General features: G+C 46.0%; 1 protein-coding gene across 2 annotated transcripts in view; it reads left to right on the top strand.

Moving 5' to 3' along the window:
• Window positions 1-27584, top strand: part of PDSS2 (decaprenyl diphosphate synthase subunit 2) — a 301951-nt gene that overhangs the window by 239105 nt on the left and 35262 nt on the right. For both annotated transcript variants that reach the window (XM_073675798.1, XM_073675797.1), the window contains exon 6: window positions 5918-6091. In XM_073675798.1, coding sequence (XP_073531899.1) covers window positions 5918-6091 — 174 coding nt within the window. The remainder of the gene's footprint in view (window positions 1-5917; window positions 6092-27584) is intronic.

Here is a 27584-nt window from a genome sequence, read left to right as displayed (position 1 = left end):
CATTCGCTCTCGATTCTAGCCATTTTTGCGATCAAAAAGTCAAGCGGTGCTCCTTCCCTTTCAAGCCCTGCCGTGCACCCAAACAGTAGTTTTCCTCCACATATTGGGTATGTACATGTTCAGGAGAAATTGTACAGCAAATTTTGGGGTCCATTTTCTTCTGTGACCCTTCCACATTGCTTCAGTTCCTGTGAAGCACCTGAAGGGTTAATAAACATCTTGAATGTGGGTTTGAGCACTGTAAGGGGTGCAGTTTTTAGAATGCTGTCAATTTTGGGTATTTTCTGTCATATAGGCCCCTCAAAGTCACTTCAAATGTGACACTGGTCAGAATTGTAAAATTTGGCCCGGTCATGAAGGTGAAAACAGGTTTGGGGGTTAAAGGGGTTAACACTTAATCTTCTTAATCTTCTGAACAGGGGCGTACATAGGAATCATGGGGCCCCATAGCAGAAGCTCTAATTGCCCCCCCCCCCCCCCCCAAAAAAAAAAAAATAATTGTCGGGGTCACCAAAGATCAGATCTCACAACTTTCCATCCTTTACATAGTAATTTTCCTCCTGGTGACGTCCTAGTTCTCTCTTTCATTGCCCCATAAAGTGTGATGCCAATAAAAGGACCCCCCAAACACAGTATGAAACCCCATGGTGAATTCCTCCACATGCACAGTATAATGACCCTACTGTACCCCACCTCAACTCCCAGGGTAAAGTATGCTGACCCCAACAGAGTATGATCCCCCAACTGTGAGCCGCTAGAGAGGATGGTACATAATAAGGGACGGCGCGATACATAATAAAAGAGGAAACTATATAACTAAGGATGGCGCTATACATAATAAGTGAGTACACTATATACTAAGGGACTGTGCTATACATAATAAGGCTACATTCCTGCATCTGTGTGCAGTGTCGGTGTGCTGCCCTGTTTTACTGACGCATTGAGCATGTCCTATTCTAATCCTCAAAATCGGATCAGAACACGACATTCTCTGACCCTCTTAGATCTCATTCTCAGATACGTGATTTTCATGGATGTGTGAATGGATCTATAAAACTGTACGAGTCCGTGGACCATCCGATAAAAAGATCTGGCAGCACATGGACATTTCACACAAATTTGGGAATGTGGCCTAAGGGATTTTACAGATCACTCCACAGTGCAGATATAGAATAATATTTACATCCAGGCACTTACCGCTGACGTGTCATATGATCAGAGTCGGCTTCTGCTGCTTCTTCTCCATCTGGTCAGACCTTCATTTCGACATCTCCCAGCCACGACTCGTCTTGTCATGATGATCTCCAGCCTAGAAAATAACAAAGTCACATATTGTATGCATACATGTGTCTCCCCCGCTCTGCGCCCCTGAATACAGATATGTACCCCCCCATTAATATACTATTAGCCACTTAGTAATCAAAATATAAAGTGATAAGTAGCACTGTGCCCCCCATTAACTATAATCTGCACCGGCCAATAATATAAATTATTCAGTCTCTGTGACTCTCCCCAATTAACTGTAAGGCTATGTGCACACGGAAAACATACAAGGCTTCACAGTACGAGCAAAGTGAAACCCCCATAATTGCTCTCTCCCAGCACCCCCATCATTGCTCTCTCCCAGCACCCCCGTCATTGCGCTCTCCCACCACCTCCATCATTGCTCTCTCTCAGCACCCCATCATTGCTCTGTCCCAGCACCCCCGTCATTGCTCTGTCCCAGCACCCCCGTCATTGCTCTGTCCCAGCACACTCATCGTTGCTCTCTTCTAGCACCCCCATCATTGCTCTCTCCCAGAACCCCCATCATTGCTCTCTCTCAGCACCGCATCATTGCTGTCCCACCACCCCCATCATTGCTCTCTCCCAGCCCCCATTATTGCTCTGTCCCAGTATCCCCATCATTGCTCTGTCCCAGCACCTCCATCATTGCTCTCTCCCAGCCCCCATCATTGCTCTGTCCCAGCACCCCCATCATTGCTCTGTCCCAGCACCTCCATCATTGCTCTCTCCCAGCCCCCCCATCATTGCTCTGTCCCAGCACCTCCATCATTGCTTCTCCCAGCACTCCCATCATTGCTCTCTCCCAGCACCCCCATCATTGCGCTCTCCCAGCACCCCCATCATTTCCCCTCAGCACCCCCATCATTACTCTGTCCCAGAACCTCCATCATTGCTCTTCCCAGCCCCATCATCCCATCATTCCTCTCCCCAGCCCCATCAGCCCCATTATTGCTCACCCCAGCCCCACCATCCCATCATTGCTCTCCCCAGCCCCACAATCCCCATCATTGCTCTCCCTAGCCCCATCATTCCTCTCCCCAGCCCCATCATTGCTCTCCCTAGCCCCACCATCCCATTATTCCTCTCCCTAGCCCCATCAACCCCATCATTCCTCTCCCCAGCCCCATTATAGCTCTTCCCAGCCCCACTAGTCCCATTATTCCTATCCCAAGCCCCATCACTCCTCTCCCCAGCCCCATCAGCCCCGTTATTGCTCTCCCGAGCCCCATCAACCTCATTATTCCTCTCCCCAGCCCCATCAACCCCATTATTGCTCTCCCCAGCCCCATCAACCCCATTATTCCTCTCCCCAGCCCCAATATTTCTCTCCCCAGTCCCATCAGCCCCATTATTGCTCTTCCCAGCCCCATCATTCCTCTCCTCAGCCCCACCATCCCCATCATTGCTCTCCCCAGCCCTATCAGCTCCATTATTGCTCTTCCCAGCCCCATTATTGCTCTTCCCAGCCCCATCAGCCCCATTATTGCTCTTCCCAGCCCCATTATTGCTCTTCCAAGCCCCATCATTCCTCTCCCCAGCCCCATCAGCCCCATTATTGCTCTTCCCAGCCCCATCATTCCTCTCCCCAGCCCCATCATTGCTCTTCCCAGCCCCATCATCCCATCATTCCTCTCCCCAGCCCCATCAACTCCATTATTCCTCTCCCCAGCCCCATCAGCCCCATTATTGCTCACCCCAGCCCCACCATCCCCATCATTCCTCTCCCCAGCCCCATCATTGCTCTCCCTAGCCCCACCATCCCATTATTCCTCTCCCTAGCCCCATCAACCCCATCATTCCTCTCCCCAGCCCCATTATAGCTCTTCCCAGCCCCATTAGTCCCATTATTCCTATCCCAAGCCCCATCACTCCTCTCCCCAGCCGCGTTATTGCTCTCCCCAGCCCCTTCAACCTCATTATTCCTCTCCCCAGCCCCATCAACCCCATTATTCCTCTCCCCAGCCCCAATATTTCTCTCCCTAGTCCCATCAGCCCCATTATTGCTCTTCCCAGCCCCATCATTCCTCTCCTCAGCCCCACCATCCCACCATTGCTCTCCCCCCACCTCCCCTCCCCAGCATTTCAGTAAAAAAAACAAAAAAACAACTTACCTCAGCTCACTACCCTGCAGCAGCATCCTCCTGGTTGCCGGCAGCTTTCTTCCTGACCCAGGTGCGCGCTGCATGATGACGTCATCAAGCTGCGCACGCCTGGGTCAGGGAGGAAGCAAAGGACGAACCCTCCAGCTCCGCTGCTATTCTCCTCCTGACAGCAGCGGAGCTGCAGGGATCGCTCACTGACCACCGCGTGCAGGGAGCAGCTGCACCTTGCGGGCCCCTTGGTGCAGCTGCATGGTGGGGACCCGGCGCAGATGCACCGGCGGCAGTATGTCCACCCCTGGACTGCTATGGGGCCCCCCCGGCTCACGGGCCCCATAGCAGTCGCGTGGTCTGCCGCCATTGGCGGTACGCCACTGCTTCTGAAAGGTTCCCAAAACCTGCTAATAAATGACACCTAAATTGTATGTGCTGATGGATTAACCTTGATAATATCAATGGTAGGTTTGGTTGACATTTCATTTTGTTTTCTCTATTCATTATGATGTTTGGTGTATTAAAGGGGTGTTCCAGCGAGGGCTAATTTTCGGCCATCATTGTACAGTATTATGCCTAATACTATCAATGTGATATAAACACTGTTTGGATTAGAGAGGTCATTGAATGACTGCTCGTATGTGATTTGCATACTTGCGGTCACATGCTGCCAAGCACTAATATTATTAGTATACTGCATGCTATAGTGCCAGAAAATAATAGCCATGGTCTGGAAAACCCTTTTAACATGAGTTCCAGCTGTTAATACAAACTATAAAAGGTGAAGGTTAAGCACAATAGAAAATTTTGTTTCTGTGACTAAATTGTATAGTTTAACTTCTAAAAGTGAGAAAGACACTTAATTGTTCAGTGTGGTAATATAAAGTGCTTTAATTCTTTAATTGTTCTTTATATCATGTGTACATTGCTTTTATGTATAGTCAGGTTTATAGTAAAACAGTAGTTAGCATTGCTTAGTAAAATTATATACACTAACGTTCAAAAGTTTGGGGTCACGCAGACAATTCTGTGTTTTCCATGAAAACTCATACTTTTATTTATCAAATGATTTTTATTTGAAAGAATAATTTTCTCCTTCAAACTTTGCTTTCATTAAAGAATGCTCCTTTTGCAGCAATTACAGCATTGCAGACCTTTGGCATTCTAGCTGTTAATTTGCTGAGGTAATCTTGAGAAATTTCACCCCATGCTTCCTGAAGCCCCTCTCACAAGTTGGATTGGCTTGATGGGCACTTTTTGCGTACCATACGGTCAAGCTGCTCCCGCAACAGCTCAATGGGGTTGAGATCTGGTGACTGCGCATAATTTGGAGGTGTGCTTTGGGTCATTGTCCTGTTGTAGGATGAAATTGGCTCCAATCAAGCGTGTCCACAGGGTATAGCATGGCTTTGCAAAATGGAGTGATAGCCTTCCTTATTCAAAATCCCATTTACTTTGTACAAATCTCCCATTTTACCAGCACCAAAGCAACCCCAGACCATCACATTACCTCCACCATGCTTGACAGATGGCGTCAGGCACTCTTCCAGCATCTTTTCAGTTGTTCTGCGTCTTACAGATGTTCTTCTGTGTGATCCAAACACCTCAAACTTTGATTCGTCTGTCCATAAAACTTTTTTCCAATCTTCCTCTGTCCAATGTCTGTGTTCTTTTGCCCATATTAATCTTTACCTTTTATTAGCCAGTCTCAGATATGGCTTTTACTTTGCCACTTTGCCCTGAAGGCTAGCATCCCGGAGTCCCCTCTTCACTGTAGACATTGACACTGGCGTTTTGCGTGTACTATTTAATGAAGCTGCCAGTTGAGGAGCTGTGAGGCGTTGATTTCTCAAACTAGAGACTCTAATGTACTTGTCTTGTTGCTCAGTTGTGCAGCGGGCCTCCCACTTCTCTTTCTACTCTGGTTAGAGCCTATTTGTGCTCTCCTCTGAAGGAAGTAGTACAAACCATTGTAGAAAATCATCAGTTTCTTGGCAATTTCTCGCATGGAATAGCCTTCATTTCTAAGAACAAGTATAGACTGTCGAGTTTCATATGAAAGTTCTCTTTTTCTGCCCATTTTGAGAGTTTCATAGAACAAACAAATGTAATGTTCCAGATTCTCAACTAGCTCAAAGGAAGGTCAATTTTATAGCTTCTCAAATCAGCCAAACCATTTTCAGCTGAGCTAACATACTTGTGCAAGGGTTTTCTAGGGTTTTCTAAACATCCATTAGCCTTCTTACACAGTTAGCAAACACAATGTACCATTAAAACACTGGAGTGGTGGTTGTTGGAAATGGTCCTCTATACACCTATGTAGATATTGCAAAAAAAAACAAGATGTTTGCAGCTAGAATAGTCATTTACCACATTAACAATGTATAGAGTGTATTTCTGATTCATTTAATGTTAGCTTCATTGAAAAAAGATGTTCTTTTCTTTCAAAAATATTGAAATTTCTAAATGACCCCAAACTTTTGAACGGTAGTAGTTTCAGCCAGACAACTACATTTTCATATTCATGTTTATTTCAGAAAAATACCTATACCGATGACATAGGAATAGCCAACTGGAAGGAGCACATTTTCCTTTCTCACGGTGCACTGCTGGCTAAGAGCTGTCAAGCGGCAATGGAACTAGCAAAGCATGATTCAGAGGTCCAGTCCATGGCTTACCAATATGGAAAGAACATGTCTTTGAGCTATAAGGTACATTTATTATAATAGTCTTGGTGTTTACATTATTATTATTTGTTACTAATATTAGTTTTACAATTTAGAAATATCTTGTTTCCAGTGTCGTAACTAGAGTCCTATGGGCCCCAGGGCTAAATTTGGACCTGGGCCCTTTCACCCTGACCTCCACACACTCTAGCATCTTGCTCAGCTGAGTGGCCCCAGTACCATAGACTGTGTTGGCACCCCATAAAAAAATACAAATTATACTGTAAAAATAAAGTATATACAGTAAACGTGACAAAAAACAAAGGGCAATAAGATAATGTTCTAATGTCTAAATAATACAGTCATATAATTACCGAATAACAGATTTTATCCCCATACTATTACTCAATAAAACCCACTATACCAAGACCAATTTACCAATATTACTAGATACAAGAAACCAATAATGCTGCCATACCATTACCATATATTACTACCACAGTATTTCTGAATATAAACACCATCCTGTTACTGAGCAAAACTCACTATACCAAAAACAATAGACACGAATAATACCACATACAGGGACGAATAATACTGCAGAGGACCCTGGCAACTTGGTGCCAAAGGTGCCGTAATGACATCACTCCGAAGTCGCGTCACAGGCCCTCCTAATGTCATTATGTTGAAGTGCTCTGCATCTACGGGCCTCTCATAGGCCCGCAGCTGTACAGTAAACAGGGAGCAGGGAGCCTTTGGTTCTCTACTCTGCAATAGTTATCAACTGGAGGTGCATCTGAGAATGAGCCTCCAGTTGAAAATAGTGCTAGACTCGACGGGCCCTCCCTCACCCATGGTCGCACACTATACGACCGTGATCATTATGCCCCTGCTTGTTCCATAGATTGATTTTTAATGTAAAGATCTGATGAGCTTTTGGTATTTTATATTCACAGAAAAATGAAAGCACATTTTTTAATTATTATTCAATTTTCCACTATATTCTAAGAATATAGTATAGTACTGTGCAAGAGTTTTTTTATGTGTGAAAAAAATTCTGCAAAGTAAGAATACTTAAAACTAAAAGTGTTATTAGTTGCAAAAAATGCAAAGTTAATGAGCAAACGAGAAATCTAAACCAAATCAATATTTTGTGTGACTACCCTTTCTCTACATAACCGCATCAGAGTATCAATTTTTCTAGGTACATTTGCAAACAGTTTTTGAACAAACTCTACAGGGAGGTTGCTCCAAACATCTTGCAGAACTAACCCCAGATCCTCTATTGATGTAGATTTCCACATATCCATCTGTTTCTTCATGTAATCCCAGTCAGACTTGATGTTAAAGCGCACCTGTCAACAGGATTAAACTGATTAAAATGATACCTTGGTTGTTGAAATCCGTCCAGTAATTCTTGTGTAATCTTTACTTTCAGTTTGGAGATAATGATATGCATGTGCTTTGTAGCAGGAATGTGGGGGGGCTCTATCTGGTGCTCTGCTTACATATTCGTCTGTATGCTCTTATGGCAGCTCACTATGCCTTCACTGACCTGCCTCCTATTTTACCTAGCTCTGCACTACTAGATGCATTATGTAAAATAGGAGGCAGGTCAGTGAAGGCACAGTGAGCTGTCATAAGAGCATATAGATGAATATGTAAACAGAGCACCAGCTAGAGCCCCCCCTCAGTCTGCCCCAGATCACGAGCATATCATTATCTCCAAACTGAAAGTAAAGATTACACAAGAACCACTGGACAGATTTCATCAACCAAGGTATCATTTTATTCAGGATAATGTTGCCCACCAGACAGTGAATGTAGTTTACTGAGCACAATCCTGCTGACAGGTGCGCATTAAGATCAGACTGTGTGAGGGCCATATTATCACTTCCAGGATTCTTTGTTCTTTACAATGAAGATAGTTGTTAATAATATTGGCTGTATGTTTGGGATCCGACTGTAGGATAAGTTTGGAGCCAATCAGACGCCTCCCTGATTTTACGAGGGATAAGAATCTGCTTTTATTTCTCAGTATTGAGGACACCAAGAAATGGGCACCGTATATGTGGTGGGGTTGACCCAGGAAACTTGGTGCAGCAGATGAAAGTCTTATCATGCTTACTCCCAGGGCTGCCACCAGTAATTTCAGGCCCTCATACTGACAAAATTTTCGGGCCCCCTTGAAACTCCGCCCAGGCTAAACCCCTCGAACCTTCCACAGTCCCACCACCCACTCTTGGAAAAACTCCACTTGTGCACATCGTCCTCACCAATCACACATTAACAGTTCCCAGCGAACACCATTTCACATGTATAGCCAGCAGGTTTTGTTTTGGCCAAAAGATTTTTTAAGCCGCCACAACAATGTAGACTTTTTGGCCGGGCCCTACTCTACTCTAACCTATTAAACATTTCTTAAAATATCCATATCCATACTCTTTTTAGGTATGTTTTTATTTTTTTTTTTAAGGGAATGTGTCACATACATTTTTTAAAATGACCAATAGTATCATATATTATCATATACAAGGGACAAATACCGTCACACCATGGTCGGACAACATATTATGACCACAAAGTGACGAATAATACCACATACAAGGAATACCACCACACTATGACCAGACCACTTATTACCACCACATAGTGACCGAATAATACAACATACAAGGAACAAATACAGCCACACCATGACTAGACCACATATTACCACCACATAGTGACTGAATAATACAATATACAAAGAACATATACCGCCACCCGTGACTAGACCACATATTGCCACCATATAGTAACCAAATACTACAATACTGATCATTAATAAAAAAAAATATAATACTAATATTACCATAAGTGCCATTATACACAGGAGCTCTGTACATAGTATACAGTGTATATTGTCAGTGTACAGGTAATTCAGTGATCACCAGTGACATTATACACAGGAGCTCTGTAGATGGTGTCAGTGTACAGGTAATAAAGTGATCACCAATGACATTATACACAAGAGCTCTGTATATAGTGTTAGTGTACAGGTAATACAGGGATCATCAGTGACATTATACCCAGGAGCTCTGTACATAGTATATAGTGTCATTGTACAGATAACACACTGACGTCTCTAGTTGAAGTCCATCATCTTCGCTTTTCTCTTTCATCCAGCGCAGACCGCCATCACCACTTCTAGTCAGGACTCGTCTCTGCATAAAATAACAGACAAGTATCTAGAGCACATTCCCCAACGTCTACACTACACAGCTGAATACAGACATGCACCCACCATTAATATATACAGTTGTGCTCAAAAGTTTACATACCCCGGCAGAATTTTTCCTTTCTTGGCTTTGTTTCAGAGAATATAAATGATAACAAAAAAACTCTTTCTCCACTCATGGTTATTGGTTGGGTGAAGCCATTTATTGTCAAACTACTGTGTTTTCTCTTTTTAAATCTTAATGACCCACCAAAAACATCCAAATGACACTGATCAAAAGTTCACATACCCTGGTGATTTTGGCCTGATAACATGCACAGAATTTGACACAAATGGGTTTGAATGGCTACTAAAGGTAACATGCTCTGCTGTGACCTTATTGCTTGTGATCAGTGTGTGTGCATAAAAGCTGAGTGAGTTTCTGAGATCCAGACAGACTCTTGTATCTTTCATCCAGCCACTGACGTTTCTGGATTGTGAGTCATGGGAAAAGCAAAATAACTGTCAATGGGAAAAGGTTGTTGAACTGTATAACACAGGAAAGGGATACAAAAAAATATCCAAGGAATTGATAATGCCAGTCAGCAGCGTTCAAACTGTGATTAACAAATGGAAAATCAGGGGCTCTGTAAAAACCAAACCACGGTCAGGTAGACCAACAAACTGCCACAACTGCCAGGAAAATTGTTCGGGATGCAAAGAAAAACTCACAAATAACATCAGCTGAAATTCAGGACTCTCTGAAAACTAGCGGTGTGGCTGTTTCAAGATGCACAATAAGGAGGCACTTGAAGAAAAATGGGCTGCATGGTCAAGTCGCCAGAAGAAAGCCATTACTGTGAAAATTCCACAAAGTATCTCACCTATAATATGCCAAACAGCACAGAGACAAGCCTCAAAACTTCTGGAGCAATGTAATTTGGAGTGATGAGACCAAAATTGAACTTTTTGGCCACAACCATAAACGTTTCATTTGGAGAGAGGTCAACAAGGCCTATGATGCAAGGAACACCATTCCTACAGTAAAGGATGGAGGTAGATCGCTGATGTTTTGGGGATGTGTGAGCTACAAAGCCACAGGAAACTTGGTAAAAGTTGAAGGAAAGATGAATGCAGCACGTTATCAGCAAATACTGAAGGCAAATTTGCACTCATCAGCCCGGAAGCTGCGCATGGGACGTATTTGGACGTTCCAACGTGCAATGATCCAAAACACAAGGCCAAATCAACCTGTCATTGGCTACAGCAGAACAAAGTGAAGGTTCTGGAGTGGCCATCTCAGTCTCCTGCCCTCAAGATCATTGAGCCACTCTTGGGAGATCTCAAGCACGCAGTTCATGCTAGACAGCCCAGGAATTTATAGGAATTGGAGGATTTTTGCCAAGAAGAATGGGCAACTTTACCATCTGAGAAAATAAAGAACCTCATCCACAACTACCACAAAAGGCTTCAAGCTGTCATTGATGTTAGAGGGGGCAATACACGGTATTAAGAACTGGGGTATGTGAACTTTTGATCAGGGTCATTTGGATGTTTTTGGTTGTCATTAAGATTTAAAAAGAGAAAACACAGTAGTTTGACAATAAATGGCTTCACCCAACCAATAACCATGAGTGGAGAAAAAGTTTTTTTGTTATCATTCATATTCTCTGAAACAAGGCCAAGAAAGGAAAAATTCTGCCGGGGTATGTAAACTTTTGAGCACAACTGTAATTAGTTATTATGCAACCCACCGTTCCAAATATAAATTGTAATCTACCACTGCCCCCCACTAACTATAAATAGCCACTTTCCCCACCTAATAAATATTTAAATTAATTAGAACCTGTACTCTTTCCCCAATTCATTACCAGTCACACTCCGTCATTTTCAATGCCCTCCACTCTCCCGATTCATTATATTTATTTTATTTATATTTAATTTTATCATGTCCTCTCTCTCTCCCATCCAATCTTCATCATCATTTTCTCTCCCCACCCCCACCTTCAATTCATCATTATTTGCGCTCCCCCACCCTCAATTCATTATTTTCTCTCCCCATCCACCACTCTGAATTAATTTGCTCTCCCCACCCCCCACTGCCAATTCATCATTTGCTCTCCCCACCCCCCACTCCCAATTCATCGTTTTCTCTCCCCAGCCCCCATTTGTCATTTGCTCCCCCCCCACTCCCAATTTGTCATTTGCTCTTCCCACTCCCAATTCGTCATTTGCTTTCCTCATTCCCAATTCGTCATTTGGTGTCCCTACCCCCCACTTCCAAATCATTAGCTCTTCCCTCAACCCCACTCCCAATTCATCATTAGCTCCCCCCCACTCCCAATTCATCATTAGCTCCCCCCGCCCCCCACTCCCAGTTCATCATTAGCTCTCCCCACCCTCCACTTCCAGTTCATCATTAGCTCTCCCAACTCCTAGTTCATCATTAGCTCTCCCCACTCCCAGTTCATCATTAGCTCTCCCCACTCCCAGTTCATCATGTTCTCTCCCCACCCCCCAAGACCATTTAATTCTACTAAAAAAAAAGTTTTCTATACTTACCTCTCATATGATGCCCTGCAGCTGCACTTCTGGACTGACATTCTTGCCCTTGTTGTCGGCGAGTACTCCAGCATCTCCAGCGCGTCACAGAAGAGACAGAGGACTCCCTTGGAGCAGCATGGCCGTTCAGTTTTGACAGCCGTGAGAGCTCCAAGGCTCCCTGCGCTGAGATGTACGCCGCCGGCGGGCCCCCAGCACAGTTACCCTGGGGCCCCGGCACAAGATATCCCTGGGCCCAGTGATCAGAAGCACAATAGGGGGGCACGCTCATTACTTTGTTCACCAGGCCCCATACAGCAGTAAGGGCAGTAATGCCCTGATGGCAGCCCTGCTTACTACCCTTCAAAATTGGAAGATGTACAGCCGTGCCTTCAACTCAGAACTGGTAGTAACCAGTTGGACCCAGCTACACCTATCTAACTAAGGTATCCATGAAAATATAGGAACTAGCGTGCAGATAAATGGCAGCAGGTGCTCTGGATTGATTAGACATAGTGTGAAATATTTGGCTGTAACAGAAGGCAGTTTGTCGCTGAAGGACTGAAGAGTGGTACAATAATGAGTGTCTGGAAACATGGTTAAGGTTCCCTGCAAGTTTGGTGCTGCATTTCAGCAATTGGAGTTGGGAATTTAGTTGAGATTAATGGTGTCCTCAATGCTGAGAAATACAGGCAGATACTTATCCATCATGCATTGCCATAAAGGAGACGTCTGATTGGCTCCAAATTTATTTTGCAGCAAGCCAATCACCCCAAACATACAACCAATGTCATTAACAACTATCTTCAGTGTAAAGAAGAACAAAGAGTCTTGGAAGTGATGATACGGCCAACAGAAAGTCCCGATCTCAACATAATTGAATCTGTCTAGGATTACATGAAGAGACGTGAAATTGCGCAGGCCTTCTTCTACAGAAGATTAGTGGTTAGTTTCCAAAGATGTTTGGAACAAGCACCCTGCTGATGACCTCCAAAAACTGTGTGCAACTATATATAGAAGAATTGATGCTGTTTTGAAGACAAAGGATGGTCACACCAACTATTGATTTGATTATATATTTCTCTTTTGTTCACTCATTTTGCATTTTGTTAATTGATTAAAAAAAGAAGTATTTTATAGTTTATTTTTAAGCATTCTTTCTTTGCAGCAATTTTTACACACCTGCCTAAAACTTTTGCACAGTACTGTATATCGCAGTGATATTTATGCATTAGGTGGACTTTCCCACATAATATTATTATTATTATTAATAATTTATATAGCGCCATTGATTCCATGGCGCTGTACATAAGAAAGGGGTTACATACCAAATACAGATATCACTTACAGTAAACTAACAATGATAGACTGGTACAGAGGGAAGAGCTTGTATTCTCCATTTACACTTCTGGAAGAATCTACTCTTCTAAAATAAATTCCTTCAAATACCCGCTGGTATTGGCAGGCAGATAATGTAGAAATTCAAGATCCCATCCTCCAAATAATGTGTAGTTCATACAAGGTAAAATATAAGTGGAGGAACTGAATTATCAGTTTGCTTTGGCCTTACATGCAGAATTGCCTTTTTGGGTCAAATATGTAACTAAAACCCCTTCCTTTGAATCAAAAAATCCATGAAAGAATTATTTGATTTAGGATTAGAGTGTTATTTCTGGTGTAAGAGCGACTAGACAGCTACTGCCTGTTTAGCTGTCCTCTTTAGTTAAGGTATAACTTTAACAGGACCTGTCACTAGGTCAAAATTAGACAATTTATGGTCTTATTTTATTCTCACTGTTCCCCTGAGTATTCCAGTTTTTGTTTTATTTCATTTTTTTTAATTGACCATATGGTTCCAGAGATATGGGCCTTTTTATTTCCTGGTAATTTTTGTGGTCTTTACCAAGGAGGCGGTCCTCACAGGGTAATTATGAAGAGCAGGTTAAAGACATGCCCCCAGATAATCTTGTGAGCCACAAACTAAAATTAGCAATATATAAAAAGGCCTACATATCTGGAACCATATGGCAAGTTTATAAAAAGCAGCAAATGGAATACTCAGAAACAGCGGGATTAAATAAGAGCAACAGCTGGCAACATATTGTCCAGGTTTGGCACAAAAGTCATTAGTATTGAGCAAGTCTGCGCATGTCTAGTTGTAATGTGTCCAGGAGTATGCATATCGCATACTTGCCGTCACATAACCGCCTGGTGTAGCCATCGGCATCAGAGAATCCTGACAGCTGCCGGCATCAGAGAATCCTGACATCATGCATTAAGCATGATGTAAGGATTCGCAAGAGTGACTGCAGACTTTCGGCCAAACCTGGACAACCCCTTTAAGATATAGCTGAAGTTGAAAATGAAGGACATTGTGTGAGTTTCAAGACATTTCATTGGTAAATGTCATAAAGCATTCATAGATAATAGCAATATTCTCAATAAAAGATATTGACAGGTGCTCACAACTTTACAGTCTCTGTTAAGCATTGTTCCCCCCTATTTTAATAGCTAGCAAAGGCTAGGCAGACAGCTGGGGGCTGATATTAATAGCCCAGGAAGGGTGCCATGAATATTGGCCCCCTCCCAGGCTAGAAACACCAGCCGTCAGCCGCCCCAGAAATGGCGCATCCATAGGATGCGCCAACTCTGGCACTTAGCCTCGCTCTTCCCACTGCCCTGTAGCGGTGGCAGGGGGGTAATAGGGCTGGGGTTGATGTCAGCTTATAATGCCAGCTGACATCAAGCCCAGGTTAGTAATGGAGAGGCGTCTATAAGACACCCCCATTACTAACCCCATAGTCAAAGTTAAAAAAAAAACACAAACACCCAGAATAAAGTCTTTAATTGAAATAAACACAATTTTTTAATGTTCTAAATTAAACCATACTTACCATCACGCCCATTCCAGCTGAAGCCAACGATCTCCTGCAATAAAAGAAAAATAATAAAGCAACATCATCCTTACCTTTCCATGGTTCCCACGACAGCTTCAGCTCTGCTACATTGACATGACAGGCTGGATTGCAGCCGAAAGCTGCCATCCAGCTTGCCATGCCGCAGACACTGAGAAGCGCAGGCATGCTTGTGCTCCTCAGTGTCTGGCTGTGACGGCATAAAGATGAGCCGAGGTCATGTCCAATGAACTCAGCTCACCTCATGCACGTCACTGACAGCGTGGGAAAATTCTCCTGCGCTCAGCGCTTCAGCAGGAGAATTCTCCCACGCTAGGATGGCATTGAGATGACAGGCTGGATCGCAGCTGAGCGCTGGCATGCTTGCGCTCTGCAGTGTCTCTGAAGGATGGCATGCTGGATGGCAGCGCTCAGCTGTGATCCAGCCTGTCATCTCAATGCCATCCCAGCGTGGGAGAAATCTCCTGCTCAAGCGCTGAGCGCAGGAGAATTCTCTCACGCTGTCAGTGACGTGCATGAGGTGAGCTGAGTTCATTGGACATGACCTCGGCTCATCTTTATGCCGTCACAGCGAGACACTGAGGAGCGCAAGCATGCCTGCGCTTCTCAGTGTCTGCGGCATGGCAAGCTGGATGGCAGCTTTCGGCTGCAATCCATCCTGTCATGTGAATGTAGCAGAGCTGGAGCCATCGTGGGAACCATGGAAAGGTAAGGATGAGGTTGCTTTATTATTTTACTTTTATTGCAGGAGATCGTTGGCTTCAGCTGGAATGGGCGTGACGGTAAGTATGGTTTACACTGTGTGCAGAATTATTAGGAAAGTTGTATGTTAGAGGATTAATTTTATTATTGATCAACAACTATGTTCTCGATCAACCCAAAAGACTCATAAATATCCAAGCTTAATATTTTTGGAAGTTGGAGTTGTTTTTTTTTTAGATTTGGCTATCTTAGGAGGATATCTGTATGTGCAGGTAACTATTACTGTGCCGAATTATTAGGCAACGTAATAAAAACCAAATATAATCCCATCTCACTTGTTTCTTTTCACCAGGTAAACCAATATCAATGCACAAAATTTAGAAATAAACATTTCTGACATGCAAAAACAAAAACCAAAAAAATGAGTGATCAATATAGCCACCTTTCTTTATGATGACACTCAACAGCCTTCCATCCATAGATTCTGTCAGTTGCTTGATCTGTTTTCGATCAACATTGCGTGCAGCAGCCACCACAGCCTCCCAGACACTGTTCCGAGAGGTGTACTGTTTTCCCTCCCTGTAGATCTCACATTTTATGATGGACCACAGGTTCTCTATGGTGTCCAGATCAGGTGAACAAGGGGGCCATGTCATTATTTTTTATTCTTTTAGACAATTACTGGCCAGCCACGCTGTGGAGTATTTGGATGCATGTGATGGAGCATTGTCCTGCATGAAAATCATGTTTTTCTTGAAGAAGTTGTCTTCCAGAAACTGGCGGTAGGTCTGGGAGTTGAGCTTCACTCCACCCTGAGTTGAGCTCCACTCCACCCTGAGTTGAGCTCCGTGGGTATTACCCCCTTCCCAGGCTTCAAACATCTGCCCCAGCCGTCTGCTTAACCTCCGCTAGAGACTAAAATTACGGGGAACCCCACTCCAATTTTTTTTTTTTAATAAATCCTTTATTTTAACACTAAATGACAAGTAAGTAATCAACACTATCACTGTACTTCTTATATATGTGACTGACATGTTTCTATCTATCTAATCTATGTGTGATGCTCTATTCTTTCTATTCTAAATTGTCGGGTACGGGTGTATGCCGCTGCTGAATTGCCGGCTGGCTTTTTTAAAGAGACGGTGCATGAAAACACTATTATTTTTTTTAATAAATCCTTTAACACTAAATGACAAGTACAGTAAGCTGAGCGCTGCCATCCAGCTTGTCATCCTTCAGAGACACTGCAGAGCGCAGGCATTATGGGAACTTCCGATTCCGGTATTCGATATTCTAAAAGTATCGGAACTCAGTATCGGAACTCCGATACCGCGAATATCGGTCGATACCCGATATTTCAGTATCGGAATGCTCAACACTAGTGGTGACGTGTTTCTATTATACTTTTCCTCTGAGGGCTCATTCACACTGGCGTATCACATGGCTGAGTGCTGATGTTTTATTGGATAGCACTCGGCCCAGCGTTATACGATGGGGCAGTGCAGGTCAGCGATTATTTTCTCATGCAGATTCAAAATGAGAAAACAATTGCAGCATGCTGCAAGTGCATCCGAGAATTAGGTCGCACGCACCCACACAAGTCTAAGGATGAGTGTGAAACATCGGACTGCACTCGGATGTCATCACAAGCAAAGGCTGCACTAATCCACAAAATGCTGGTGACCATTGGACCTCAAAGTACAAAGCACTCATTTCAGAAAAAAAAACTTACTTATTCCAAGCCAAAATATGCATCATTTCAGCTCCAGCAATGAGCCCTTTTTAAGTGAAAACTAAGGGGCTGCAGTAGGGGCACTATCTCTGTGTACTTGCCACAATTCATATCCCTCTCCCCATCTTTAACCCCTTCATGACGGGGCCAATTTCCGTTTTTGCTTTTCCATTTTCTCCTCCCCTTCTTCCCAGAGATATAACACTTTTGTTTTCTATCCATATAGACATATGAGGTTTGTTTTTAGCAGGACGAGTTGTACTTTTGAATGACACCATTCATTTTATTACATATTGTACTGTAAAATGGGAAAAAAAATTGAAGTGGGGAGAAATTGTGAAAAAAAAATGCAATTCTGACATTGTATTTTGATAACTGTTTTTACGGTGTACATTGTATGGTAAAAATGACCTCGGAATATGATTGTGCTCATCAATATGATTATGGCAATACCCCACATGTCTAGTTTTTTTTATTATTTTAGTGGTAAAAAAAATCTGAAGTTTACAAAAACATATTTTTTGGGTTGTGTCACCATTTTCCAAAACTCTTAACTTTTTCAATTTTCGGCTGATGGAGCTGTGTGATGTCTTATTTTTTGCGGGGTGAGACAACGCTTTTATTGATATTATTTTGGCATAGGTGTGATGTTTTGATTGCTTGTTACAGCATTTTTTGTGGAATTGCAGCTACCAGAAAAATTTAATTTTGGTGTTCTTGAATCTTTATTTATTTACAGTGTTTACTGATCGGGTTAATTATTTTTATATTTTGATAGATCAGACTTTTTTGGAAGCAGCAAGACCATATACACTGTGTGCCGAATTATTAGGCAAATGAGTATTTTGATCACATGATACTTTTTATACATGTTGTCCTACTCCAAGCTGCATAGGCTTGAGAGCCAACTACCAATTAAGTAAATCTGGTGATGTGCATCTCTGTAATGAGGAGGGGTGTTGACTAATGACATCAACACCCTATATAAGGTGTGCTTAATTATTAGGCAACTTCCTTTCGTTTGGAAAAATGGGTCAGAAGAGAGATTTGACGGGCTCTGAAAAGTCCAAAATGGTGAGATGTCTTGCAGAGGGATGCAGCAGTCTTGAAATTTCCAAACTTTTGAAGCGTGATCACTGAACAATCAAGCGTTTCATGGCAAATAGCCAACAGGGTCGCAAGAAGCGTGTTGGCCAAAAAAGGAGCAAAATAACTGCCCATGAATTGAGGAAAATCAAGCGTGAAGCTGCCAAGATGCCATTCATCACCAGTTTTGCCATATTTCAGAGCTGCAATGTTACTGGAGTATCAAAAAGCACAAGGTGTGCGATACTCAGGGACATGGCCAAGGTAAGGAAGGTAGAAAAACGACCACCTTTGAACAAGAAACATAAGATAAAACGTCAAGAATGGGCCAAGAAATATCTTAAGACTGATTTTTCAAAGGTTTTATGGACTGATGAAATGAGAGTGACTCTTGATGGTCCAGATGGATGGGCCTGAGGCTGGATCAGTAAAGGGCAGAGAGCTCCACTCCGACTCAGACACCAGCATGGTGGAGGTGGGGTACTGGTATGGGCTGGTATCATCAAAGATGAACTTGTGGGACCTTTTCGGGTTGAGGGTGGAGTGAAGCTCAACTCCCAGACCTACTGCCAGTCTCTGGAAGACAACTTCTTCAAGCAGTGGTACAGGAAGAAGTCGGTATCGTTTAAGAAAAACATGATTTTCATGCAGGACAATGCTCCATCACATGCATCCAAATACTCCACAGCGTGGCTGGCCAGTAAAGGTCTGAAAGAATAAAAAATAATGACATGGCCCCCATGTTCACCTGATCTGAACCCCATAGACAACCTGTGGTCCATCATAAAATGTGAGATCTACAGGGAGGGAAAACAGTACACCTCTCGGAACAGTGTCTGGGAGGCTGTGGTGGCTGCTGCACGCAATGTTGATCGAAAACAGATCAAGCAACTGACAGAATCTGTGGATGGAAGGCTGTTGAGTGTCATCATAAAGAAAGGTGGCTATATTGATCACTAATTTTTTTGGTTTTTGTTTTTGCATGTCAGAAATGTTTATTTCTAAATTTTGTGCACTGATATTGGTTTACCTGGTGAAAAGAAACAAGTGAGATGGGATTATATTTGGTTTTTATTAAGTTGCCTAATAATTCGGCACAGTATTAGTGTAACGGGTCCGGGAGGCGGAACCTCTGAGCTACTATACAAGGGGGCGGCCCTTGTAAGGGAGCGGGTGGCAGTCTCTGGGTGAACGGACAGGGAGTTACGGCAAGTGATCAGGGCAGTCTCTGGGTAAGGGGTAGGTACGACCTGTGATGGCGGAGCCTCCGGGTAGGCTAGCAGGCAGATGGTAGATGTGTGCTCCCAGGTGAGCAAGCGAGAGTCTCTGGAATAGCAGGTGGTCACGGCACGTGACGGCGGAACCTCCGGGCTGGCAGGCAGGTAGGTAACGGAGAAGCGCTCCCAGGTGAGCGGGCAAGAGTCTCTGGAATAGCTGGTGGTCACCGCACGTGACAACGGGACCTCCGGGCTAGCAAGCAGGCAGGTAACGGAGATGCGCTCCCAGGTGAGCGGGCAAGAGTCTCTGAGATAGCTGGTGGTCACAGCACGTGACAACGGAGCCTCCGGGCTGGCAAGCAGGCAGGTAGCGGAGAAGCGCTCCCAGGTGAGCGGGCAAGCTGGTCCATAGACAGACTGACCGGAGTTGTAAGGCAGACCGTCGGACCTCAGGCAAGCAGGCAGGTAGCTGATGTGCGCTCCCAGGTGAGCGGACAAGTTGGTCCTTAGACAGACTGACCGGAGTTATAAGGCAGACCGTCGGACCTCAGGCAGGCAGGCAGGTAACAAGTATTCAGGCAGGAATCAGGCAGGTAACTAGCAGGAAACTGGCAGGAAACTGGCAGGTAACTGGCAACGGGACCTGAGGGCTGAAGCACAGGTGAGACACAGGTGCAAACAACATTGCTCGGGCACCTCCATTTTGGAGGAGGTGCCTTATATATGATGAAGTCCTCCAGCCATTGGCCGGGGACTCCTTAGGACGGCGCGCGCGGCCCCTTTAAGAGGAGGGGAGCGCGCGCGCGCGCGCCCTAAGCACAGGGGCCGGGAAGGAGCGCGCGCTGAGAGCAGAGCGGGAGGAGGACGCCGGGAAGGAGCGCGCGCTGACAGCAGAGCGGAGAGAGGACGCCGGGCACGGAGCAGAGCGGTGAGGGGAGCAGCGTCCCTGCCTAGCAGAGGGCAGGGACGCCAGCGCTACAGTACCCCCCCCTTTAGGCCCCCCCTTTTTTAGGCCAGACAGAAATTTAGCTAGGATGAGAGGGGCATGGATGTTCTCCCGGGGCTCCCACGTTCTCTCCTCAGGACCAAACCCCTTCCAATCTACCAGAAAAAAGGTCTTTCCTCTTACCCTTTTGGTGGCAAGAATGTTCTCTACCTCAAACTCGTCCTCAGCAGAAACCGGAGCAGGAGGCGTACCTGTAGACTTGGAAAAAGAGTTAAGCACCACAGGTTTGAGGAGAGACACATGGAAGGAGTTAGGGATCCGTAAGTTGGCCGGGAGTTTCAATTTATAGGCCACCGGGTTGATCTGACTGATGACCTCCAGTGGGCCGATGAACCGAGGCCCTAACTTATAGGAAGGGATCTTGAGCCGGACATATTTGGACGAGAGCCAGACTTTATCCCCAGGGCGGAATTGAGGAGGGTCCAGACGTTTTTTGTCAGCGTGTCTTTTCATACGCTCGGATGACAGAAGGAGTGCGGACCGGGTACTCTCCCATATGGAGGAAAATTTGTTAACAAGAGATTCCGCAGCCGGATTGTCCGCCGAGGTGGAGACGGGAAACGGGATCCGAGGATGCTGACCGTAGACTACAAAAAACGGGGATTTGGAGGAAGACTCGCTCTCGTGATTGTTGTACGAGAATTCGGCCCATGGCAGGAGATCCACCCAGTCAGAATGGTGGGCATTAACGAAGTGCCGAAGGTAACTGGTCAGGTTCTGATTGATCCGCTCCACTTGACCATTAGACTGTGGGTGGTAAGCGGAGGAGAAGTCCAGGGTGACGTCCAGCAATTTACAAGTGGCTCTCCAGAAACGGGAAGTGAACTGTACCCCACGATCCGACACGATGTGACGGGGCAGGCCATGAAGACGGAAGATGTGGCGGATAAAGTCTTTAGCCAGCTCGGGTGCAGACGGAAGACCTGGCAGTGGAATGAAGTGAGCCATCTTGGAGAAGCGGTCAGCGACCACCCAAATGACCGTACAACCGGCAGAGACGGGTAGATCAGTAATGAAGTCCATCGCTATATGCTGCCAGGGGGCAGCAGGTACTGGCAGAGGTAGGAGGCGGCCGGCCGGCAGGTGTCTCGGAACTTTGTTGCGGGCGCAGGACACACAGGCAGAAACAAAGTCTATTACATCCTTGTGCAGGTTAGGCCACCAGTAGTGCCGGGTAATAAGCTGGAGGGTCTTTTTCTGACCGGCGTGGCCAGCTAGTTTAGACGAATGACCCCAGTGTAGGATCTTCTCCCGATCAGGTACTGGTACGAACGTCTTACCAGGAGGAAGACGATTAAGACTCACGGGAGCCACCTGCATTACTCTGGCGGGATCGATGATATGTTTCGGATCCTCCTCGAGATCAGACACCAGAAAGGACCGAGACAAGGCGTCCGCCTTGACGTTTTTGTCAGCCGGGCGAAAATGAAGGACAAAATCAAAACGAGCAAAAAACAAGGACCACCGGGCTTGGCGCGGGTTAAGTCTCTGGGCATGCTGGAGGTAAGCCAAGTTCTTGTGGTCAGTGTAAATTATTACTGGGTGAAGAGCCCCCTCGAGCAGGTAACGCCACTCCTCCAATGCCAGTTTGATGGCCAATAACTCTCGGTCTCCTATGGAATAGTTGCGCTCAGAGGAGGAGAAGAGTTTAGAGAAGAAGCCACAAGTTACCATCCTCCCGGAAGATGATTTTTGAGTAAGTACCGCTCCGGCTCCAGAGGAGGAGGCGTCAACTTCCAGGAAGAACTGTTTGTTGCCATCTGGGCGATGCAGCACCGGGGCGGAAGAGAAGGCCTGTTTAAGGGAAAGAAAGGCCTCCTCTGCTTCGGGTGGCCACTCTTTGGGATTAGTACCTTTACGGGTGAGCGCAGAAATTGGGGCCGTCCGGGAAGAGAAGTGTGGTATGAAGAGGCGGTAGTAGTTGGCGAAGCCCAGGAATCGCTGAATGGCCTTCAACCCCTCCGGTCGGGGCCATTTCTCGATGGCAGACAGTTTCTCAGGATCCATTTGTAGGCCGGTCTGAGAGATAATGTAGCCCAGAAACGGAAGCGAGGTCTGCTCAAAGAGGCACTTCTCAAATTTAGCGTAGAGATGGTTCTGCCTTAGCCTGAGCAGGACCTGACGAACGTCCCTCCGGTGAGTCTGGAGATCCGGAGAGAAGACCAAGATGTCGTCCAGGTACACCACTACGCAGGAGTAGAGAAGGTCCCGGAAGATGTCATTGACCAACTCTTGAAAGACGGCAGGAGCGTTACAGAGACCAAAGGGCATTACCAGGTATTCATAGTGGCCGTCCCGGGTGTTGAATGCCGTCTTCCATTCATCCCCCTGACGAATACGAACCAGGTTGTACGCCCCACGAAGGTCCAGTTTGGTGAAGATCCTAGCCCCCCTCAGGCGATCAAATAATTCTGGAATGAGCGGAAGGGGGTACTTATTCTTCACCGTGATCAGGTTTAGGCCTCTATAGTCTATACAGGGACGGAGAGAGCCGTCCTTCTTTTTGACGAAAAAGAAGCCTGCTCCCGCCGGGGAGGTAGATTTCCGGATGAATCCTCTGGCCAGATTCTCCTCAATATATTCGGACATTGACCGGGTCTCAGCAGCGGATAAAGGATAGATACGCCCACGGGGAGGAGTAGTACCGGGTAGCAGATCGATGGGACAGTCGTATGGTATATGTGGTGGTAATGTCTCTGCCTCCTTTTTATTAAAGACATCTGCATAAGACCAATAAGGAATCGGAAGTCCAGGTAGATTAGCTGGAGTAGGAGAGGGACGGACGGGATGGACGGGAACCAGGCAGGTTTTATGACAGTCTTGTCCCCAGCGAAGGACCTCTCCGGTTTGCCAGTCTAGCACGGGTGCATGTCTCTGGAGCCAGGGCAGACCTAGCAAGAGGGCGTGAGAGAGTCCAGGCAGAACATGAAAGGAGATACTTTCAGAATGCAGCATTCCCACCTGCAGGGTAATGGATTCGGTGATGAGTTGAATGGGGCGAGGTAAGAGGCCCCCATCCACGGCAGCGACAGACAAGGGTACAGCCAGAGGTTTGGTGGGGATGCGGTATTTCTCAACCAGGGACTGTGAAATAAGGTTCCCGGCTGCTCCAGAGTCAAGTTGGGCTAGTTCGAAATAACGGTTCTCCCCGTAGATGATCGAAACTGACAACAGCAGGGATGGAGAGGATTTATTCTTGTCTAGGTGGACCTCTCTGAGCGAACCTAGACACAGGCGTTTCCCGACCTCTCCGGGCAGGCACGGATCCGGTGCTCCTTACTGCCACAGTAGAAGCAGCTCCCCTCGGCACGGCGTGAGTCCTGACGGGTTTTGACCATCTTGGTCTGGTCGACCTGCATAGGCTCAGGAGAGTGTACCTGGGGAGAGATGGAGGGAATGACGGGTTTCTGGAAAGTAGGAGCTAAACGTGGAATCCTTCTCTCACGGGTGACCTCTTTGGCACGCTCCTGGAACCGTAGGTCAATCCGGGTGGCAAGGGTTATTAGATCATCGAGAGAGGTAGGAATGTCCCGACCAGCAAGTTCATCTTTAATACGACCGGACAGACCCTCCCAGAAGACGGATACCAGAGCGTCGTTATCCCAGGCCAGCTCCGAGGCAAGGGTGCGGAACCGTATGGCATATTGGCCCACGGTGAGACCCTCCTGACGGAGGCGTAGCAGAGAGGATGCGGATGAGGTCTTCCGTCCGGGTTCGTCGAAGACTTTCCGGAAAGCCGAGAGAAAAGCAGGCAAGTTGGACACCAGGGGGTCTCCTCTCTCCCATAGAGGATTTAGCCAGGCCAGGTCCTCCCCGGTGAGATGGGACATGATAAAGGCAATTTTGGCCCGGTCGGAATTAAACTGATGGGACAAAAGTTCAAAGTGCAGGGTGCACTGATTTATGAAGCCCCGAGCCTGGACGGGGTCGCCTCCGAAGCGAGGAGGTGCAGAGAGCCGGGGTCCGGGGTAGGATACCATAGTATTAGTGGGCAGCGGAGCTGCCGGATTGCAAGATATGGCACTGGCGGAGGTTGTTGGTGGATCAGACAGAGTGTTCAGGCGAGTATTAACATTCCGCAGGTGACCCAGGATGGCCTCCTGTTGGGACCTCTGACGGGACAGTTCAAGACAGAGGTCCGAGAGCGAGGGAGCTTGGGTGCCACCGGGTTCCATGGCCCGAGCAAACTGTAACGGGTCCGGGAGGCGGAACCTCTGAGCTACTATACAAGGGGGCGGCCCTTGTAAGGGAGCGGGTGGCAGTCTCTGGGTGAACGGACAGGGAGTTACGGCAAGTGATCAGGGCAGTCTCTGGGTAAGGGGTAGGTACGACCTGTGATGGCGGAGCCTCCGGGTAGGCTAGCAGGCAGATGGTAGATGTGTGCTCCCAGGTGAGCAAGCGAGAGTCTCTGGAATAGCAGGTGGTCACGGCACGTGACGGCGGAACCTCCGGGCTGGCAGGCAGGTAGGTAACGGAGAAGCGCTCCCAGGTGAGCGGGCAAGAGTCTCTGGAATAGCTGGTGGTCACCGCACGTGACAACGGGACCTCCGGGCTGGCAAGCAGGCAGGTAACGGAGATGCGCTCCCAGGTGAGCGGGCAAGAGTCTCTGAGATAGCTGGTGGTCACAGCACGTGACAACGGAGCCTCCGGGCTGGCAAGCAGGCAGGTAGCGGAGAAGCGCTCCCAGGTGAGCGGGCAAGCTGGTCCATAGACAGACTGACCGGAGTTGTAAGGCAGACCGTCGGACCTCAGGCAAGCAGGCAGGTAGCTGATGTGCGCTCCCAGGTGAGCGGACAAGTTGGTCCTTAGACAGACTGACCGGAGTTATAAGGCAGACCGTCGGACCTCAGGCAGGCAGGCAGGTAACAAGTATTCAGGCAGGAATCAGGCAGGTAACTAGCAGGAAACTGGCAGGAAACTGGCAGGTAACTGGCAACGGGACCTGAGGGCTGAAGCACAGGTGAGACACAGGTGCAAACAACATTGCTCGGGCACCTCCATTTTGGAGGAGGTGCCTTATATATGATGAAGTCCTCCGGCCATTGGCCGGGGACTCCTTAGGACGGCGCGCGCGGCCCCTTTAAGAGGAGGGGAGCGCGCGCGCGCGCGCCCTAAGCACAGGGGCCGGGAAGGAGCGCGCGCTGAGAGCAGAGCGGGAGGAGGACGCCGGGAAGGAGCGCGCGCTGACAGCAGAGCGGAGAGAGGACGCCGGGCACGGAGCAGAGCGGTGAGGGGAGCAGCGTCCCTGCCTAGCAGAGGGCAGGGACGCCAGCGCTACAATTAGTTACCTGCGCATACAGATATCCTCCTAAGATAGCCAAATCTAAAAAAAAAAAAAACTCCAACTTCCAAAAATATTAAGCTTGGATATTTATGAGTCTTTTGGGTTGATCGAGAACATAGTTGTTGATCAATAATAAAATTAATCCTCTAAAATACCACTTGCCTAATAATTCTGCACACAGTGTATATGTATTTTTTTAATATCTTTATTTTCAATGGGGGAAAAAGGGGTGATTTGAACTTTTAGATTTTATTTATGTGTTTCATAATTTTTTTTAAATGTTTTAATTTTCACTGTACTTGTTAGTCCCCTTAGGGGACTTGAAGCTGTGCTGTATACACCGATGCCACAGTATTGCTGTATATAGCAAGAAATCACGGTCTTCTTTGAAGCCAGGCCACAGGCTCGGTTTCAAAGGAGCTCTGTAATGACAAGCACAGAGGTCAGTAGACCCACTGCTGTCATATCAACCCATCAACGACCTGCGATCACATCACAGGCACGCCATTGGGTGCAGGGAATGATGTGCACGTGTTAAATTCTGTTGAAAGGGATTGACAGTGGCATTTACCAAGTCAACAAACGTGGGCAGAGCTCCGCTCCACACGCGATTGTTAGAGACAGGTCCTGGGTGAGCCCACTTCATACACCCGCTTCCACCTGAGCTGTACATGTATGGCGGATGTCGTGAAGGGGTTAAGAGTTGGAAAGTTTGCACTGCAAATGCACCTATGGGCTGTGACACCGCCATTTTTTTATTTTTTTTATTGGTGGGTTGGAGGAGAGGGCAACTTTAGTTTTAGGGCACGAAGATTTTTTTTTTTACGTCCCTGGCACAAATATATGCACACAAACACACGCATAACCCTAATGTATTATGATATATACAGTATGTGTGTATGTATAACACACTTGGATCGTGTTAGCCAGAAGATTTTATATAGCATACCATTTATATACACTTTCTGTGTTACTATAAATGTGAACTTTTATAAATGACTGCTCTCATGTAAACTCCCATTAATGTGATTCTCTCATAACATAATTCCTCTATTCACAGTCATTCATTTTACAAAAGTGATTTATTTAATGTTTATTTATACATACAGTCTCCGTACAATGATATATCCTAATTTGTGTGAAGGTAATATGTCCCCTTTAAAATACACTACTACAAATATATTTTAAAAGAATTAGGGAAAAAACCTTTGCTGGAAGCACGCCTTAATTTACTCTTTCACTGCCTTGCCAATTTGTTCACACACAAAAATAAAACAATGCACAAAATTGGCATTACATCCTCTATAATGACCCCAATTAATCGCAATATTTACAGTGGCTTGCAAAAGTATTCACCCCCCTTGGCATTTTCCGTGTTTTGCTACCTCACAACCTGGAAATTCTCTTGATTTTTTGAGGGTTTGAATCAGTTCATGTAAAGAACATGCCTATAACTGTGAACGTTTGGTTTTCATTTAATTGTAAAGCAAACAACAAATAGGACAAAAATAACTGAAAACTTCAGTGTGTATAACTATTTGGCCTCCTAAAGTCAGTACTTTGTAGAGCCTCCTTTTGCAGCAATTACAACTGCAAGTCACTTTGGATAAGTCTCTATGATCTTTCCACATCATGCCACTGGGATTTTTGCCCATTTCCCTGGGCAAAACTGCTCCAGCTTCTTCAGGTTAGGTGGCTTCCTCTGGTGAACAGCAGTCTGACCACAGATTCTCCATTGGATTAAGGTCTGGGCTTTGAATAGGCCACTCCAAAACATTTACGCTTTTCCCTTTAAACCACTCGAGTGTTGCTTTAGCGGTATGCTTTGGGTCATTGCCTTGTTGGAAGGTGAATCT

This window comes from Phyllobates terribilis, unplaced genomic scaffold (assembly GCF_046119375.1).
Source record: "Phyllobates terribilis strain yellow unplaced genomic scaffold, ASM4611937v1 Scaffold_3__8_contigs__length_932513732, whole genome shotgun sequence".
Classification (NCBI taxonomy): Eukaryota; Metazoa; Chordata; class Amphibia; order Anura; family Dendrobatidae; genus Phyllobates; species Phyllobates terribilis.
Note: the sequence above shows the minus strand (reverse complement) of the source record. Positions and strands in the feature narration are given on the sequence as shown.